Source organism: Musca vetustissima, unplaced genomic scaffold (assembly GCF_032173495.1).
Source record: "Musca vetustissima isolate MV318-11 ecotype Yass unplaced genomic scaffold, APGP_CSIRO_Mvet_v1 utg10441, whole genome shotgun sequence".
NCBI classification, from domain to species: Eukaryota; Metazoa; Arthropoda; class Insecta; order Diptera; family Muscidae; genus Musca; species Musca vetustissima.
This window is the reverse complement of record NW_026880011.1, coordinates 6,797-27,236: the sequence shown is the minus strand read 5'-3', so window position 1 is coordinate 27,236 and position 20,440 is coordinate 6,797. Positions and strand designations below refer to the sequence as shown.

Sequence of the window (20,440 nt, the reverse complement as noted above, 5' to 3'; positions counted from 1 at the left end):
AAAAAAAAATTAATCATTATGGCGCTTTTATCTCACCCTGTATTTGAAAGAGTGGCTAAAAGGCAAGTGACAAAAAATTTAGTCTACTCGATGAAAAAATTTCAATGTATAAACTGATTCTTGACATACTGTATTTTCTTTTTCATGATTCCTAAAACTGCTACATTGACAACACTATTACAAATACCATATGGCAACGCCATTTAAAATGTGAATGCGAAGAGAAGGCAGAGAAACAAAAACAAACCAAAACACGTGCATCGTTGACGGGAGAGGTTGTTGCTGTTCGGTGTAGCTGAATTTTTATTCCAATTAATTGCATTTTTAATAGAAATCCTGAACAGAAAAATATAACTCAAAATGGTTAAGAAGAAAATTGATAATCGTATTCGTGTTATGATTGAAAATGGTGTCAAATTGGGACATCGTACCATGTTTATAATTATTGGTGACAAGGCAAGAGATCAAGTGCCCATACTCTATGATATTTTGACCAAGTCCACGGTAAAAGCACGACCCTCCGTTTTGTGGTGTTACAAGAATAAGGATGAGGCTATATCCAAGTAAGTTTAATGATTTATTTATAAAATGAAACAAAATTAATCAGATTTTCTAACATTTTTTAGTCATGGCAAAAAACGTGCCAAGAAAATAGCGGCTGGTAAAATTGACATCAACGATGCGGATTTGTTTGATACGTTCCGTGTATCGACCACAATTCATGGTCGCTATTATTCAGAAACTCATGCAATTTTGGGTAGAACTTATGGTGTTTGTGTTCTACAAGATTTCGAAGCTTTGACACCGAATTTATTGGCTCGTACTGTGGAAACTGTTGAGGGTGGTGGTTTAATTATTTTGTTATTGAAAACATTGAACTCGCTGAAACAATTGTATACCATGAGTATGGATGTCCACAAACGTTTCCGCACCGAAGCCCATCAAACGGTGACCTGCCGTTTCAATGAACGTCTTATATTATCGTTGGCCGATTGTAAACGTTGTTTGGTGGTGAATGATGATTTAACTGTCTTGCCATTGAGTTCCAAGACAGCAAATGTTATTCCCGTTAATGTAAGTATCTTATATGTGAATAATTTTCATATAATGGTAAATAAATGATTTCTCTCTTTGTAGCCTGCAGAAATTACAAAATCTGAAAACAACGATTTACTGGTGGAATTGAAAGAAAGTCTTCGTGACACTCCCCCAGCAGGACCTTTGGTAAATCTATGTAAAACTTATGATCAGGCCAAGGCTGTGGCTCAATTCATAGAAGCATTGGCCGAGAAACAGTTGAAGTAAGTACTGAAATGTTTTAAAATATTTTTTTTAGCTTTCCTTACGCAAGGGATGTAGGTTTTGTTGGGCGCCACATTGTCCAAATATGTTTTTTAATGAATGATAAATAAACTTGAGGAGTATTGCACAATGCGGAATGTGGAAATCAAAATGCAATGAAGGGATAATATCCAAGAGACAGAAATGGTATTTCAGGGGAAACGAAATTTCAATCACATCGAGTTCTAAATATGGGATTTTATTTTTTCGATGAAATTGAAGATTTATGTATATACGTGCATTATAATGCAAGAAACAGGTGATAGTGGACATATTTTTATTTGGAAAAACCACTTAAGGGTACTTAAGGGGAAACGCACAAGACGTCCTGTAGACTTGCACCAACTGGGGAACTTGAGAACTACAGCTTCGAGGTTGTCAAAGATTTTATATACCTTGGTGCCGCCATATATAAAACCAATGATATTTGGAGAAGGATAGTGCTGGCCAACAGATGATACTATGGTCTAAGTAAGCAGTTTAGAAACGCCAGACCAAACTGACACTCTACAAAACGCTGATACTATCCGTGCTGTTATATAGATCTGAAGCATGAGTACTTGGACAAGCAGATGAGGCACCTCTTGTAGTGTTTGAAAGAAAAAAATCTCCGAAATATCTATGGGCCGATCTGCGTTGATTATCAGACGTATCGAGCTGCAGTGACTACGTTGGCTAGGTCATGTTGTGAGAATGTTGTGAGGATGCCCTAGCACAAAAGCGTACCAACTGATGGCTCACGAAAAACGGAAGGCCACGAATTAGATTGAAAGGTCAAGGTTAAGATAACATTTCGGAACATGGTCTTTCAAATTGGAAGTGCTGCGCACAAGACCGACGCGCCTTGCAATCTTTTTTAAGCTCGGCTTATGGAACAAATGTTTTGTCACAAGCGAGCTAAGTATGTTAATAAGGATACCGTCGTTAACGATCTCACAGGATCACAAGACTGAAATAATTTCATCTTGTTTTTTGGTCCTTTGCTTATGAGGAAATAAAAATGACTTTTTTAATTCCCTACAAGGTGGTTACCCAAAATTCAGGTGTTCCGAACAAAATTGTTATTTTATATGTTAGATGATAATAAATTTCAAATTTCATTCATTTTCAGACCACCGACTTCCTTGACTGCTGCTCGTGGTCGTGGAAAATCTGCTGCCATGGGTCTGTCAATTGCAGCTGCCGTAGCTTTTGGTTATGTCAATATCTATGTGACCTCCCCACATCCGGAGAATTTAATTACACTCTTCGAATTTGTACTCAAAGGATTTGATGCTTTGGAATACCAGGAACACACAGACTATACAATTATACGTTCTACAAATCCTGACTATAAGAAAGCTATTATACGCATAAATATTACACGTTCCAATCGTCAAACTATCCAATATATTGCACCCAATGATACACATTTGCTGAATGCTGCAGATCTTTTATTAATTGATGAAGCTGCAGCCATACCATTGCCATTGGTTAAGAAAATGATTGGTCCATATCTGATATTTATGGCTTCGACCATTAATGGTTACGAGGGTACGGGAAGATCGCTTAGCTTGAAGTTGATATCTCAGCTGCAAAAGGAGAATTCGGCACCACCACCGGTAAGCCATAACAAAATTATTGAAAAAAATTGACAATTTTGGAATAATTGGTTTTGTTTTTCTTCTTTAGATCAAACTCGACGAGTCGATTCGTTATGCCCAGGGCGATGACATCGAAAGCTGGCTCATTAACTTGCTGTGTTTGGATGCCACAAGTACAGTACCAAATATTAGTTCCGGTTGTCCCACACCCGATGCCTGTGAACTTTATTACATCGATCGTGATGCTTTGTTTTCCTATCACAAAGCCGCAGAGTCTTTCTTACATAGATTGGTATCAATTTATGTTTCATCACATTACAAAAATAGTCCCAATGATTTACAGATGATGAGTGATGCCCCTGCCCATCATTTATTCTGTTTATTGGGTCCAATACAACGTAAAGATCAATTACCAGAAATTTTGGTAGTCATCCAAGTGGCATTGGAGGGAGAAATTTCTTCACAAACCATTACCGATTCTTTGGGTAGGGGCAAAAAGGCCAGTGGTGATTTAATTCCCTGGAATGTCTCCGAGCAATATGGTGATAGAGAATTCCCCAAATTGGCTGGTGTCAGGGTAGTGCGTATTGCAACACATCCCAATTATCAGAGGGTAAGTTTAAAGAAAATATTTTAGATAGAAAATACAATTGTAACTCCTCGAGGTTCTCATAACAAATTGATACATTTTTTAATGTTTCTATTTTTAAATTTCAGATGGGCTATGGTAAAAGAGCTTTGAAATTATTGAAAGACTACTATGGAGGCAAATTTACAGATTTAAATGAAAATAATGGACTCAATGAGGACAATGGTAAATAAACTTTAATTAATTTTAAACTTTAATAAACTAATACTTTTTTAATATCCCCTCCCTTAGGTATCGAAGAAGTTGAAGAAGAAGATGTTGGTCTATTAAAAGAGCAGATACGTCCCAGACGTAAAATACCCACCCTGTTGAAACGTTTAAATGAACGTTTACCGGAAAACATTGACTATTTGGGAACCTCATATGGCCTGACACAAGAATTACTAAAATTCTGGAAGAATTTAGGTTATGTCCCCGTCTATCTCAGTCAAAAAGCCAATGATTTAACCGGCGAACATTCCTGCATTATGTTACATACGTTAGATAAATCAGGCCTTAATGAAAAAGTCAGTGCCGAATGGTTAAGTTTATATTTCAACGATTTTCGGCGTAGAGTTCTAAAACTTTTGGGTAAAACGTTTAGAGAATTTCCCACAAGTTTGGCTCTCTCATTACTCGACAATAAATGGGTGAAAATACCCCAAGAGGATTTGAATAAACAAACATTGGATGTATATTTCCTGCCTCACGATTTACAACGTTTGGAATCGTATTCCCGCAATCAAATCGAATACCGTTTAATATTGGATCTTACCACGGACATCAGTTATTTATATTTCCAAGGTAAAATCTCGGAATTGCAAATTGATACTCTACAAAAAGCCATATTATTGGCAATTGGTGTACAAGGTAAAACTGTGGATGGTATTGCCGATGAGCTAAATATGCCGGGTAATCAAATATTGGCTAAATTTTATGATTTAATTAAAAAATCCTCAAAATATTTCTCGAATGTCATTGAGGGTCACATAGAAAGTACAATGATTAGTGAAACACAATTAAAACGTGGTGAAGATTTTGAACCCATTTCATTGTCCCTTAACGAAGAACTTGAGGAGACTGCCAAACAAATTACCAAGAAACAAAAAGATGATTTGAAGCGACTAAAAATGGAAAGTCTTAAAGAATTTGCCATCAAGGGCAGTGATGAAGATTGGTCGAAGGCTTTGTCGGGCAAAGAGGCGAAACCTAAATTGATTTCCGTTAAAAGGTAATAAAATATAATTTTTATCAAATAATATAAATTCTAAAATTTGTTTCCTTCTAGTGGCGTAAAACGTTTAGATGAACCTTTGGAGCCACCCAAATCAGACAATGAACCCAAAAAGAAAAAAATGAAATTTGGCAAAAAATTAAAAAATAAATCTGTAATTTAGTTGTAATATACATACATATTGTTTTATATTAATGTATTTTAATATATATCTATTTTGTAGTTTTACAAATTAAAAAACCATAAAATACAATAAATGTAAGGATTTTATTTTTTAAATTTCTTTTTATAAAAATATATATTTGGAAACATTTTATGTTATAGCTTTTTAAAGATTATCTTTTCAAGGTCTATCACTAGGCGTGGATTTTTTAAAGAATATTTTTTTAATTCCTATGAAAGAGGCGTGGATTTTTTAAAGAATATATATTTTTAAGGCCTATGAAAGAGGCGTGGATTTTTTAAAGAATATTTTTTTAAGGCCTATGAAAGAGGCGTGGATTTTTTAAAGAATATTTTTTTAAGGCCTATGAAAGAGGCGTGGATTTTTTAAAGAATATTTTTTAAGGCCTATGAAAGAGGCGTGGATTTTTTAAAGAATATTTTTTAAGGCCTATGAAAGAGGCGTGGATTTTTTAAAGAATATTTTTTTAAGGCCTATGAAAGAGGCGTGGATTTTTTAAAGAATATTTTTTTAAGGCCTATGAAAGAGGCGTGTATTTTTTAAAGAATATTTTTTTAAAGCCTATGAAAGAGGCGTGGATTTTTTAAAGAATATTTTTTAAGGCCTATGAAAGAGGCGTGGATTTTTTAAAGAATATTTTTTTAATTCCTATGAAAGAGGCGTGGATTTTTTAAAGAATATTTTTTTTAAGGCCTATGAAAGAGGCGTGGATTTTTTAAAGAATATTTTTTTAAGGCCTATGAAAGAGGCGTGGATTTTTTAAAGAATATTTTTTAAGGCCTATGAAAGAGGCGTGGATTTTTTAAAGAATATTTTTTTAAGGCCTATGAAAGAGGCGTGGATTTTTTAAAGAATATTTTTTTAAGGCCTATGAAAGAGGCGTGGATTTTTTAAAGAATATTTTTTTAAGGCCTATGAAAGAGGCGTGGATTTTTTAAAGAATATTTTTTTAAGGCCTATGAAAGAGGCGTGGATTTTTTAAAGAATATTTTTTTAAGGCCTATGAAAGAGGCGTGGATTTTTTAAAGAATATTTTTTTAAGGCCTATGAAAGAGGCGTGGATTTTTTAAAGAATATTTTTTTAAGGCCTATGAAAGAGGCGTGGATTTTTTAAAGAATATTTTTTTAAGGCCTATGAAAGAGGCGTGGATTTTTTAAAGAATATTTTTTAAGGCCTATGAAAGAGGCGTGGATTTTTTAAATAATATTTTTTTAAGGCCTATGAAAGAGGCGTGGATTTTTTAAAGAATATTTTTTTAAGGCCTATGAAAGAGGCGTGGATTTTTTAAAGAATATTTTTTTAAGGCCTATGAAAGAGGCGTGGATTTTTTAAAGAATATTTTTTTAAGGCCTATGAAAGAGGCGTGGATTTTTTAAAGAATATTTTTTTAAGGCCTATGAAAGAGGCGTGGATTTTTTAAAGAATATTTTTTTAAGGCCTATGAAAGAGGCGTGGATTTTTTAAAGAATATTTTTTTAAGGCCTATGAAAGAGGCGTGGATTTTTTAAAGAATATTTTTTTAAGGCCTATGAAAGAGGCGTGGATTTTTTAAAGAATATTTTTTTAAGGCCTATGAAAGAGGCGTGGATTTTTTAAAGAATATTTTTTTAAGGCCTATGAAAGAGGCGTGGATTTTTTAAAGAATATTTTTTTAAGGCCTATGAAAGAGGCGTGGATTTTTTAAAGAATATTTTTTTAAGGCCTATGATTTTTTAAGAGGCCTATGTGGATTTTTTAAAGAATATTTTTTTAAGGCCTATGAAAGAGGCGTGGATTTTTTAAAGAATATTTTTTTAAGGCCTATGAAAGAGGCGTGGATTTTTTAAAGAATATTTTTTTAAGGCCTATGAAAGAGGCGTGGATTTTTTAAAGAATATTTTTTTAAGGCCTATGAAAGAGGCGTGGATTTTTTAAAGAATATTTTTTTAAGGCCTATGAAAGAGGCGTGGATTTTTTAAAGAATATTTTTTTAAGGCCTATGAAAGAGGCGTGGATTTTTTAAAGAATATTTTTTTAAGGCCTATGAAAGAGGCGTGGATTTTTTAAAGAATATTTTTTTAAGGCCTATGAAAGAGGCGTGGATTTTTTAAAGAATATTTTTTTAAGGCCTATGAAAGAGGCGTGGATTTTTTAAAGAATATTTTTTTAAGGCCTATGAAAGAGGCGTGGATTTTTTAAAGAATATTTTTTTAAGGCCTATGAAAGAGGCGTGGATTTTTTAAAGAATATTTTTTTAAGGCCTATGAAAGAGGCGTGGATTTTTTAAAGAATATTTTTTTAAGGCCTATGAAAGAGGCGTGGATTTTTTAAAGAATATTTTTTTAAGGCCTATGAAAGAGGCGTGGATTTTTTAAAGAATATTTTTTTAAGGCCTATGAAAGAGGCGTGGATTTTTTAAAGAATATTTTTTTAAGGCCTATGAAAGAGGCGTGGATTTTTTAAAGAATATTTTTTTAAGGCCTATGAAAGAGGCGTGGATTTTTTAAAGAATATTTTTTTAAGGCCTATGAAAGAGGCGTGGATTTTTTAAAGAATATTTTTTTAAGGCCTATGAAAGAGGCGTGGATTTTTTAAAGAATATTTTTTTAAGGCCTATGAAAGAGGCGTGGATTTTTTAAAGAATATTTTTTTAAGGCCTATGGAAGAGGCGTGGATTTTTTAAAGAATATTTTTTTAAGGCCTATGGAAGAGGCGTGGATTTTTTAAAGAATATTTTTTTAAGGCCTATGAAAGAGGCGTGGATTTTTTAAAGAATATTTTTTTAAGGCCTATGAAAGAGGCGTGGATTTTTTAAAGAATATTTTTTTAAGGCCTATGAAAGAGGCGTGGATTTTTTAAAGAATATTTTTTTAAGGCCTATGAAAGAGGCGTGGATTTTTTAAAGAATATTTTTTTAAGGCCTATGAAAGAGGCGTGGATTTTTTAAAGAATATTTTTTTAAGTTATGACTTTTTTTATGTTATGACTTATGTGCCCCTCCGGGTCACGTATGAACCAATTCAATATTTACATTGTAATTTGTAAATAATTAATATAGTTTACAAATAAAAATTAAGCTTTCACCTTGCACAATTTCCCCTCCTGAATGTGAAATTTTCTCGTAAGACAAAAATTATTCTCTTAGCTACTCCATTACCCCTTGATATGATTTTCCCAATGAATGGCTAGATTCCCCCACTTCCACTGAAATGAATTCAGTTAATAGAGAGATGGTGAGAGAATTCATCCATTGTGGGAGAGAGTTAACAATTCATTTTTGGAATACTTGTTTGGAAGTACACAATTCCTGACTGACTGCCTACCTACCTAAAAATACCTACACACAAGGAATGACATTCCAAAATAGAACCAATGAAGTTCAGTAAGGCAGTTACCATTGACACTAAAAGAACATTAAAACGGAATAAAGAAGGAATTGTCCAAAAATAATATTGGGATTATTATATTACTTACAGAGTCTGTGTGTGTGAGTGTCTGTTGCTAAAACGAAAAAAAAGAATAAATAAATTTGAATTTATTAAACATAAAATTATTTCAAATAATTTTTTGGATAACAAAAAGAAGTAAAAAAAAAAAATAAAAGCCACCTGATTTTCTGTTAACCTTAGCGAAAAAATATAAATTGAAATACAGATGATTTACAACGAACATTGTGACGTTTCCTCTTGTTCCGTAAAACACCGTTGAGAAGCCTAAATTTAGGCGCGCGCGCGTTTTATGCCCTTTTAGAATTGAATCAGCTCGCGAGAGAAGTAAATACGTCGTCGTCTTTTGAAGAGATGTTGTAACGGTCAGTTGAGTTTGTTTGCCATATAAAAAAGTGTGGCATATTTTTAGGCTTATATATAACATGAACCATTAAGCTGATTTTTATTTGGAACTTGATCGTGAGAAATTGTAAAAAAAAAATAATAATACTAAAAATAATAAAAGCATTTATGTTATAAAATTTTGATAAAAATTAATTAATTAAAAAAAAAAATAAAAGTTTCTATAAATGTTTCTATCTATGGATCTTTTAAAATATATGAACAGTGCCCATGCTTCGGTATAAAACACGAAATAGTCCGTCTCAAAAGACGTCCCTGCGTTGGGGCGATAGTTGTGGCCATTAAGCAATTAATCCATCAACCAATACTAAAGCCTATCAATTGGGCGCCACCACCTAAATAATATAATTAACAAAAAACTATTGCCTATTTTTCGTAGACATTTTACAAAAAAGATATTAACTAAGGCCACATTTAAAGAAATTCCTATTTTAATTAATAAAAAAATAAAACTAACTAAAATTTTTGTGTATAAAAAATCTCGTTAAAGTTTAATACTATCTACAAGAAAAAAAAACAAAATAGTTACCTGTCAAGTGCTGTGTGAATTTAATTTTTGTTATTAAATAAAAAAATTAAATAAAACAATAACAATGTTGCATAATTTTAAGCAAAGTCCTATTTTCGGTTCCTTCAGTTGTTCACTCTAAAAGCCAATACAGTTTTTTTTTGTTTTTGAAACTTCGAATTTTTTTCTTCGGTGCGTTATTAAGTGATTATTGTGGTATTCCACACAAGCCACATACATATTAGCAGGAACGACAACAACAACAGTAGGAAAAAAAACAGCAGGAGGAGGAGAGTACATACCAAGGTAAGTTAAACAACAACAACAGTTTGCTTTCCAATTTTCCAATGACAGTAAATGACTCTCTTAAGTAAACTTGACGGCTAGAGACCAGCTGTTTGTGGGTGCGAATGAATGAGAGAGGAAGAGAGCGACATTGAAATGTATTCATTTCATTTTTGTTTTGTGAATGAATTTTTTATAATAACCGTTAAAACATGTGCGACATAGAAGAGAAAGAGAGAGAGAAAGGAAAAACTCTCTTCTTGTTTGAACAAATTGTCTCATTGTGTAAAGCATACTTTTAGGCTGTAGTAAATAAAAGAGAATTATTGTAAAGGTATATAAAAAGCCATTTACTAGAATACATACATATATTATTTACATCGACGATTTATATAGGTATATGTTTCCAAATATATGTATGTATAACGATAACCAAGCACATACGATATATGTATGTTTGTAGTTATGGATTGGATTTTTTGGTAACAAATAATTGTTTGACGATAAAGAAGAACGAAGGCAAGAAACAAAATGAAAGGAAGTGAAATTCGAAGCCTATTTTAGAGGGTATCGTCAACAATTTGTATACATTTAAATTTACATATACATATAATTAAATAATTATGATTATAAATAATTCTATATTTATTATAAATTGTAATAACTAAAGAAATGTCTATAATATCGTCTAGGTTAGATAAATTATTTTTAAATAATTAATAATTATAATAAATTGTTTGCAGACCCTAATTCGGATTGCCAAAATTTTCGGATTATCAAGATTGGTTAATTGGTTTAAATTCTGTATAAAAAGAGATAATAATAAAAGAGATAATTTTGAATAGCTTTATTATTGAGGGAATCCCACCAATTTTCGATTTGAAACGTTTATGATTTTAAACCGGCTGGCAAAAGAGGGTGCATTACATTGAAGACTTGTAGCTTTGTATATAAAAACTTGCAGATTTAAAGGATAAGAAAATTATCCTTTCTTGTTGTTGTTTTTTTTTTGTAACTGGAGAAAAGTCATTCTTTTCGATGGCGGGCATGATTTCCCATCACTGTAACATCCGATTCCAAAAATTCCAACAGAATTCGAAAGCGTACATGTATCTGGCTATGGTATGAACTCGGATTATTAACACCGCACAAAAATTAACAAAATGACAGGTACAGACAATTTTTGAAATATTCCCTATTTTCGACCACAAATCGAATTAGAAAACCAGTAAGAAAAGTTCAAATCTCGGACGGGCTATTTGAGCTAATTTAAAACAATCCATACACATACTATTCTGAAGGCTGTGGGAAATTGCATGTCAATCGGAAAAACTTGGGTTCTTTAGTGTATCATTTATATGAATTCGATCAAAATTATATATGAAAGCGTTATGTAAATCCGGACGTAGTTAAGCAACCGTGGCATCCACCATTTAGTATGTTGCAGCACAGTGCGCTGTCCAAAATATATTTCGGATAAATATTTAGTGCACAATATGCATAAACTTAGATGAAAATTTAGAGCGTTTATTATTTTACAAAATCAAAAAAGTTCAATTTGGTACGTTGTATACAAATTCGTCACAATCGGACAAACTTTAGTTTTTTTTTTGTACACCATTTAGTTGAAATCAGATAAAAATATATATGGAAGATATATCTATACCTGAACCTCCAATATTTTATGCATAAAAATATATATGGGAGCTATATCTAAATTTAAAAAAAAACATACCCACTGCCAAATTTCGTATATATTTAGGCTCTTCGGTGCACCATTTACATAAGATCTGACGAAAATTATAAAAGGGATATGTCTAAATCTGAACTGATTTTTACCAAACTTAATGCACATCACTTTATACTCAATTCAATACGCTATGCAAAATTGCGACTCAATCGGATAAAACAGTGGGAGTTGGGTCCATTTTATATATGAAGTCGGACGAAAATATTTATTGGAGCTATATCTAAATCTAAACCGATTCCAAGAAAATTTCGCATACATCAATCAGTACCTAATTCAGTACGCTGTACACCATTTTGTCACAATCGGACAAATATTAGGAATTTTGGTTTACATAAAATATCAGTATGCTATGCAAAATTTGGTCTCAATCGGAAAAACGCTGATAGTATGGTGCTCCATATATTATATAACATAGGACGAAAATACATGTGGGAGCTATATCCGAATCTGAACCGATTTCAACAAAACTTCGTATACATCAATCTGGACCTAATTCAAAATTGATCGCTATAAGCGATAGTCATTATAACCGAAATCAAATAAATACCGTTAAAAATGGAGTCTTTATAAACCATTTCGACTGTATATTGAAGTATGTATTCTGATATTGAAGGTACACGAACAAATATTTATTGTCTAATATTCATTATAATATTAGGCGTGTTCATTGAGTTATTTTTGGCTTGACTTGAGCACTCGCTTCGTTTGATTTGGGCACTCACTCACGTTACACTTTTATAATCAAAGGGAAAAATTAAATTTGAATCGACTAAAGTCTAATATTATTACAATTACTAATATCACATATGTTCTGTTCCTGTACTGCAAGAATTTACTACTAAATTTTTATTTATGATGTCGACAAAAATAGTAAACATTAGTAGATTTTTTGCAGTACGGGAACAGACTAATACTGATATATTCTAATAATAGAACAAGTAAAAAAGTGTCAGTCGGTGTTGCCGACAGATATATACCCTCACCCTATGATATGCGGAGTTATACACGGGTCTTATTAATCGTTTTATATAAGGTATATGTTAAATTAAAGATCTTTCGGATTTTATGTTGATCAAATATATAATATTGACCCTTTTTGTAGAATGTACCAGAGGAGAGGGCAGACGGGTCCCACCTTCGGACTTGATCGAGGCTTGGTAAAGATAATAGGTTGCGTAAAATTCGACATTCCATTCGTCTGATATTGGATTCACAAATATTGAGAATTTTTACCCTCCGTGGTGGAGGTACCAAAAAGAGTGCACCAATGGGTCTCATCTTTAAACTAGATCTAGGCTTGATAAAGATAGAAGGTTGCACAAAGTTTCGTTAACATCGGATAGTCCGTTAGCATGTTATTATAAAATGAATTTTTAGCACAATTTTGACCATTTTGTGGGGGAGGTACCAGAAAGAGTGGATGGATATTCTCCATCTTCGAACTTAAACTAAGTTTGGAAGAAATATTAAGATGTACAAAGTTTGAATGAAATCGGTTGCTGCCTTCGAGAGTTATCGTGCGCACCAGTCAGCCAGACAGACAACGGACATGCGGAAATCGACTCAAAATTTTCTGAAACGGATTTCGTCCAAAGAAACATGGGGTCTAAAACGAATATATCGATGAGGCACATTTTCACCGTATCAAAGTGAATGGACAAAATAATAAAATAATTTATATTAGTAGATCGACTGTTTTGGCACAGATTTCAATTTAGGAGTTTTTATTATTAGTATTTTTCGCATAAATCTTAATTTTGAATAAATTTGTTGTATTCTTTGTAAATAATGCCACAAATGCGCTGTTGTGAATGCCCGCAACATTTTACTATTGGATTGCAGACAAATTACTACCTAGGGGAGTAAAGAATTTGTATTTTATTGTTCTGAATACAATCCTTGACATATGAGGATGAGTGTATTGGACGGTTGTTCAGCAAAAAATCTATATAAGAAGCATATTTTCTTCTTCTTTATCGCCCAATAAGTTTTTGTATTCGAAATGGGTGCCTCGATCTGTAATGTGAAATATTGGATGATGATGATGATGACTACCTAATGGTGTGGAACTGAAGAGGAAAATCTTTTTTTAACATGAATAACCGTAATTTTGTTTTATTTCAGTGGATAGAAAATGTCCTGACAGACTTATCACAATGACAAACCATCCATATAATTGGTGCAGGATATAAAACCCTTCACCACACTGTGGTACAGGGTATTATGTCTTTGTGCATATGTTTGTAACAGACAAAAGGAAACGAGATAGACACATGGTTCCTCTTGAGAATATGCATAGAATCACTTTCTGAATCAATTTATGCACGTCCGTCCGTCTGTCTGTTTATTACCCCATTTCGATGAAATTTGGCACATCTCTTTTATTTGACCCTATTGAAATTGGGAAAAATCAGTTCAGCTTTATATTCCGATTTAATGTAAATGGTGTGCCAAAGTCCCTATATTTCTTTCGATTTGCACGAAATTTGCCACAGAGTACTGAATTAAGTCTAGAATGATGATGTTCGTGAATGTCTATTCAGATTTGGATATAGCTACCATATTTCGTCCTTTTTCTGGTAAATGATGCACCAGACTCTTAATGTTTGTCCGATTGACACGAAATTTTGTACAACGTATCAAATTAAGACTAGAAAGGCTTTATTGCGTTTTATTTAAATTGGTGCAGATGCAGCAGTCATAGCTTCCACATATATTTTCGATCGACTTCATGTTAATTGTTGAGATTACATTTTGAACAGAGCAGAGCATACCACATCGTGTTTCTAGTTTGCTTTAAATTTAGCATAGGTTGCAGAATGGCATGTGCAGGGTTTGATGTTAGTCGGTTCACATATAAATAAAGATTACATATATAAATTCGTTAAATTTTATGTTAATATTCATTCGAAAAGGCGACGTATATTAGAATAGGATGACGAATATACCTAAAGTGGTGAAGGGTATCATATAGTCGGCCCGGTCCGACTTTACTTGACAGTGTTCATACAGTCAAGTTTTTTTCATTGAACCCAATTTTCTATGAAGCTGTTGCTATTTTCAGTTCAATGTTGACCCTGATCATGTTAAATCAGCTTCCTATACTGCAAATAATCAATTATTTGAAAAATCATATTCGATTCGAAATTAAAATATTAAATTTACAATAATACCATTCCACACATAAAGTCCCTTTTGATTCTTAATTTGAATTAAAAATACTTCAATAACCTATATCAATAGCATTTGACATTCAATGTTAATTCCTTTTAATCGAAAGTAATAATAGTTTAGCCTTTAAAAGGAAGTGAAAATACCAACCTTACCATTTCTATGTGGTGGTGCACCACTTAACAAAAGTGCAGCCATAACGGGTCATTCATTATCCATCAAATGGAAATTTATGTATTTTTAATGAAGCTCATTAGAGCTAAGTTGTAATGCGAGTGGTGGGTGTCCTTTTTTCAAAGCCGTATAATTTTCTTTTATCCTGCTACGTATATATATTTTGTTGTGATATATATTAAAAACAACAATATTCACAATGTAAAGGACATGACATTTGTTAACAACAACAACAGTAATCACCACCAGTAACCACTACACATACACACACATACATGCAGTAAGGATATTATTTAGTGTAGGAGGACTAAGCACAATGTCACCATGTAATGTTAAAGGATTGCGGTATTATTTATTTACTTTCTATTAAAGTCAGATTAACCAGGGGTGCTGGCGACGGCCGTCGCACATTGGGGAATTCTGAAGGGAAATTAGCAGGGTAGTCGTCTATGAAGTTAAATGGATTTGATGGGGTTTCGGATTTAATTTAATAATTAATTGTTATATGAAATAAAAGAAGAAATAAATAAATAGGAAAATTGGTTTAATAAAATAATTGTTACTAGATAAAATGTAATGACTTTCAGGATCATAAGGGTGGATTTTTAAACAATATTTTCGGAGGGACTTTCAAGACTATAGACGTGAATTTAAACAAATATATATTATTTGACTATTAGGTCAAAAGGCATGGATTTTTAAAGAATATTTTTTGAGCGACCATTTGAACAATAGGCGTGGATTTTTTAAGAATATTTTTTGAGCGACTATTAGGTCAATAGGCGTGGATTTTTAAAGAGCGACTATTAGGTCAATAGGCGTGGATTTTTAAAGAATATTTTTTGAGCGACTATTAGGTCAATAGACGTGGATTTTTAAAGAATATTTTTTGAGCGACCATCTGACCCATAGGCGTGGATTTTTAAAGAATATTTTTTGAGCGACCATCTGACCCATAGGCGTGGATTTTTAAAGAATATTTTTTGAGCGACCATCTGACCCATAGGCGTGGATTTTTAAAGAATATTTTGAGCGACCATCTGACCCATAGGCGTGGATTTTTAAAGAATATTTTTTGAGCGACCATCTGACCCATAGGCGTGGATTTTTAAAGAATATTTTTTGAGCGACCATCTGACCCATAGGCGTGGATTTTTAAAGAATATTTTTTGAGCGACCATCTGACCCATAGGCGTGGATTTTTAAAGAATATTTTTTGAGCGACCATCTGACCCATAGGCGTGGATTTTTAAAGAATATTTTTTGAGCGACCATCTGACCCATAGGCGTGGATTTTTAAAGAATATTTTTTGAGCGACCATCTGACCCATAGGCGTGGATTTTTAAAGAATATTTTTTGAGCGACCATCTGACCCATAGGCGTGGATTTTTAAAGAATATTTTTTGAGCGACCATCTGACCCATAGGCGTGGATTTTTAAAGAATATTTTTTGAGCGACCATCTGACCCATAGGCGTGGATTTTTAAAGAATATTTTTTGAGCGACCATCTGACCCATAGGCGTGGATTTTTAAAGAATATTTTTTGAGCGACCATCTGACCCATAGGCGTGGATTTTTAAAGAATATTTTTTGAGCGACCATCTGACCCATAGGCGTGGATTTTTAAAGAATATTTTTTGAGCGACCATCTGACCCATAGGCGTGGATTTTTAAAGAATATTTTTTGAGCGACCATCTGACCCATAGGCGTGGATTTTTAAAGAATATTTTTTGAGCGACCATCTGACCCATAGGCGTGGATTTTTAAAGAATATTTTTTGAGCGACCATCTGACCCATAGGCGTGGATTTTTAAAGAATATTTTTTGAGCGACCATCTGACCCATAGGCGTGGATTTTTAAAGAATATTTTTTGAGCGACCATCTGACCCATAGGCGTGGATTTTTAAAGAATATTTTTTGAGCGACCATCTGACCCATAGGCGTGGATTTTTAAAGAATATTTTTTGAGCGACCATCTGACCCATAGGCGTGGATTTTTAAAGAATATTTTTTGAGCGACCATCTCACAGTGGGAAAAAATGCAGATCTAGCGCGCAGAAAATCAAAGTAGATGTTTTACTGTATGTTTATTGATATTTTGGATAAGAATAGATTTAGATGGACAATTTTAATTATTTTATGAAAAAATTTGGCAATTTTTTTTTTATTAACCCATTAAGCGCCGATTTTTTTTTTTTTTTTTGAAAAACTTAAATTTTTAGGTGAAAATTACTATTTTGAAGCATTTGAAACATTTTATAATAAGCAACATTTTTCGTTATAACTAATAGTACTCCTAAAATGGGAGCTTCTTTTAAAAATTCCGAAACATTTGGATGGTAAAAAGTGGGTTAAGGGCAAACACTATTGTTATTATATATATCTTTATTATTATTAATATTACATATCTAAAACATTAAACTATATATATTTTACAAAATTTAGGCGTTACTTATTAAATACTAATCACATTCAGAATCCGAGTTTTGATCTGAATTAGTTGGTAGCATTGTATCCTCCAGTAGTTTAAGGACTTCTTAAGATAGTGGCTTACTATATCGATGGTTAGGAGATGTACTACGAGACAAACTTGATATTTTTGGATCAGAAGAAAATAGCAACCTATTAAAAAGATCCCTCATTGTTTCCTCACGACTAATTTGTCTGGTGTACAGTTCCCTGTGGTTCCGAAAGTCCTTATTTCTGGATTCCATGGCTTCTTCAGACAACATACCTATGGGCAAAGCTGCACATTTAATTATATCAGCCAATTTCCATGCTGACGCTCCATTTGTTTTTTGTTCCTTCTGGCGGCCATACATTTCGTTTTAAATCGCGTACATAGCGTGGTAACTGTTCGACAAATCCCTTTAGCGTTTGCATAATCGGTAGCATTAACTCCAAGTCTATTTAATGCATATTCCTTTACATCAGAGCCATTTTTAGATTTTAGCCAAAGAGCTCTCTGTACAAAATTGACATTTTTCCACTTCACTTGTTTAAGAACTAAAATAAATCGCCATTCACTTGTTTATAACTTGTATAATCCCGTTCTTTGACACTTATTGAATGAGAAAAATCTATGAATGAACATTTGTTAAATGCGGATTTTTCATTCATAGGTAGAAAAGTCTATAAATAATATGTATTTTTGCATTCATAATTAACTGATACCTGTATCCGACCCTAACGAAATTCGTATGACAAAGAAATAAAGTCATCCGAAGTCATGTCAGTCATTGGAAACTCCATAACAGGTATAATAAAAGTCCATAAACTCCACCTCCACGAAAATCATAAATATAGGTAAAACAGTGTATATATGAATGTTACACCAATGATATTTTTCCAGGGTTCATAAAGTGGACCCTTTACCTGCGGTATTTTAGAAGACTCTTACAACCGATTTCGTTGTAATTTCAATTTTTATTTAGAAAGACATTTGGAATAAATGTATATTCAGGGCATGAGTTTAAAATCAACGTTTGGAGCAGCTTACTTAAATACCCTCATTTTCCTACTCACACCCAGTACTCTGGAACCTTAGGATGGACATTTTGAACTTGTTTTTTTCTTATCTGCTATGCTGTGATCTATTCCAAGTCATATTTGATGAATTATATCAATGATGAATTATATCAAATCCCTTTAGCGTTTGCATAATCGGTAGCATTAACTCCAAGTCTATTTAATGCATATTCCTTTACATCAGAGCCATTTTTAGATTTTAGCCAAAGAGCTCTCTGTACAAAATTGACATTTTTCCACTTCACTTGTTTAAGAACTAAAATAAATCGCCATTCACTTGTTTATAACTTGTATAATCCCGTTCTTTGACACTTATTGAATGAGAAAAATCTATGAATGAACATTTGTTAAATGCGGATTTTTCATTCATAGGTAGAAAAGTCTATAAATAATATGTATTTTTGCATTCATAATTAACTGATACCTGTATCCGACCCTAACGAAATTCGTATGACAAAGAAATAAAGTCATCCGAAGTCATGTCAGTCATTGGAAACTCCATAACAGGTATAATAAAAGTCCATAAACTCCACCTCCACGAAAATCATAAATATAGGTAAAACAGTGTATATATGAATGTTACACCAATGATATTTTTCCAGGGTTCATAAAGTGGACCCTTTACCTGCGGTATTTTAGAAGACTCTTACAACCGATTTCGTTGTAATTTCAATTTTTATTTAGAAAGACATTTGGAATAAATGTATATTCAGGGCATGAGTTTAAAATCAACGTTTGGAGCAGCTTACTTAAATACCCTCATTTTCCTACTCACACCCAGTACTCTGGAACCTTAGGATGGACATTTTGAACTTGTTTTTTTCTTATCTGCTATGCTGTGATCTATTCCAAGTCATATTTGATGAATTATATCAAAAAAATTCACAAATTTTTAATTTTATTTAAAGGAAACCTTAAAAAAGCTTCCTACACCAAATTGGCATTTTTTCAAAAAAATTGCCATAAATCCGAGAATCGCAGGAAGTCGCAGGAAAAAATTTAGTATGATGTTCTAGACAGACACACAAGAAAAATAAAACAAAAATCAAAGCTGAACTCGACTGCACTCCATACTAAACCCCTATTTTAATTGAAGGAATTTAAAAAAACGGACCTTACATATATTTAGCCCGGAACACCTAAATTAAAATAACTTATGGGTTATATAACTATACAATTTAATTAAATACCAATACTATATATCAAAAATGGACAAAATTTTATAATAATATATTCACAGAATGAACACGACCATCGCAATTTTATAGCTAAAAAATGCCATTTTTAACATTGGAAAAATTTTCTATTTTAAATGTACCGTTATTCCGTTCTAGCTTATTAATTCGGATTATTTTATACGGACTTAAGTACTCTCAACACTCTACTTTAAAACTGCATTAATGTTATAAAGTTTCCTTCAACTTCATTTTTTGATTTTCTGCGCGCTAGATCGGTATTTTTTCCCACTGTTTTACCTATGTGTGTGAGGAAGAGGTGCTGTTTACCTCTATCGCGCAAGAGGGTGCAAATATCACGAAATATTGCCCAGTCTCGAAATAAACATCCGCAGAAAATTTGAGTTCCGTGGTAGTTGTGTAGGGTATCGTATGGTCGGCCCCGTCCGACTATACTGCTCCGCTCACTGGTTTTCACATATTTGTCTACCTCTTGGCCTCAAATTAGTTTGTATTTTCACAGGGACCTTATATATTGGGTTCGACACATTTTATATATATTTTATGGTCCATTTTCCATGTTATTTTGATTTAAGAACTCTCGAATGAGAACAAATTCGTCCTGGCAGAAAATTTTCAGACATTTTTGTGGTATGGATAATAAGTTCGGCCCAGCATTTTTTTCTTATATTTTCTCTATATCATTCCCATAAAATCAAATTTTAATTCTTTTTTTTTTCGTTATACCCTAATATACACTACTGTTTCCCCCACACCATCTCCCAAACAAAAATCATATAAAGGAGCAAATGTTAAGCAACAACAACATATTGCACATACGAAATAAACCAAATTACAATAACAACAATAATCTCATAATTCTCAATCCCCCTAAACCCCCTAAACATCAACTCGAAATCAGCTCAAAAAAAATAATACGGTGTCAAAGTGGACGAGTTGTTGTTGTTGCTGTTATTCCGTTTTTCTTTGGGTGTATCATCGCCATCAACAATGAATTTGATTTGTTTGCGCTTTGTTGTTGTT

The 20,440-nt window shown here is 32.8% G+C and overlaps 1 protein-coding gene across 1 annotated transcript; it reads left to right on the top strand.

The window, feature by feature from the left end:
- The first annotated feature begins 360 nt into the window (after positions 1-360).
- Positions 361-4,991, top strand: LOC133325263 (RNA cytidine acetyltransferase). The gene is given in 7 exon segments (XM_061534052.1): positions 361-563; positions 627-1,074; positions 1,138-1,301; positions 2,453-2,944; positions 2,946-3,537; positions 3,642-4,783; positions 4,841-4,991. Coding segments are annotated over 7 exon segments (3,150 nt in total). The 3' UTR covers positions 4,950-4,991.
- Positions 4,992-20,440: the final 15,449 nt, after the last annotated feature.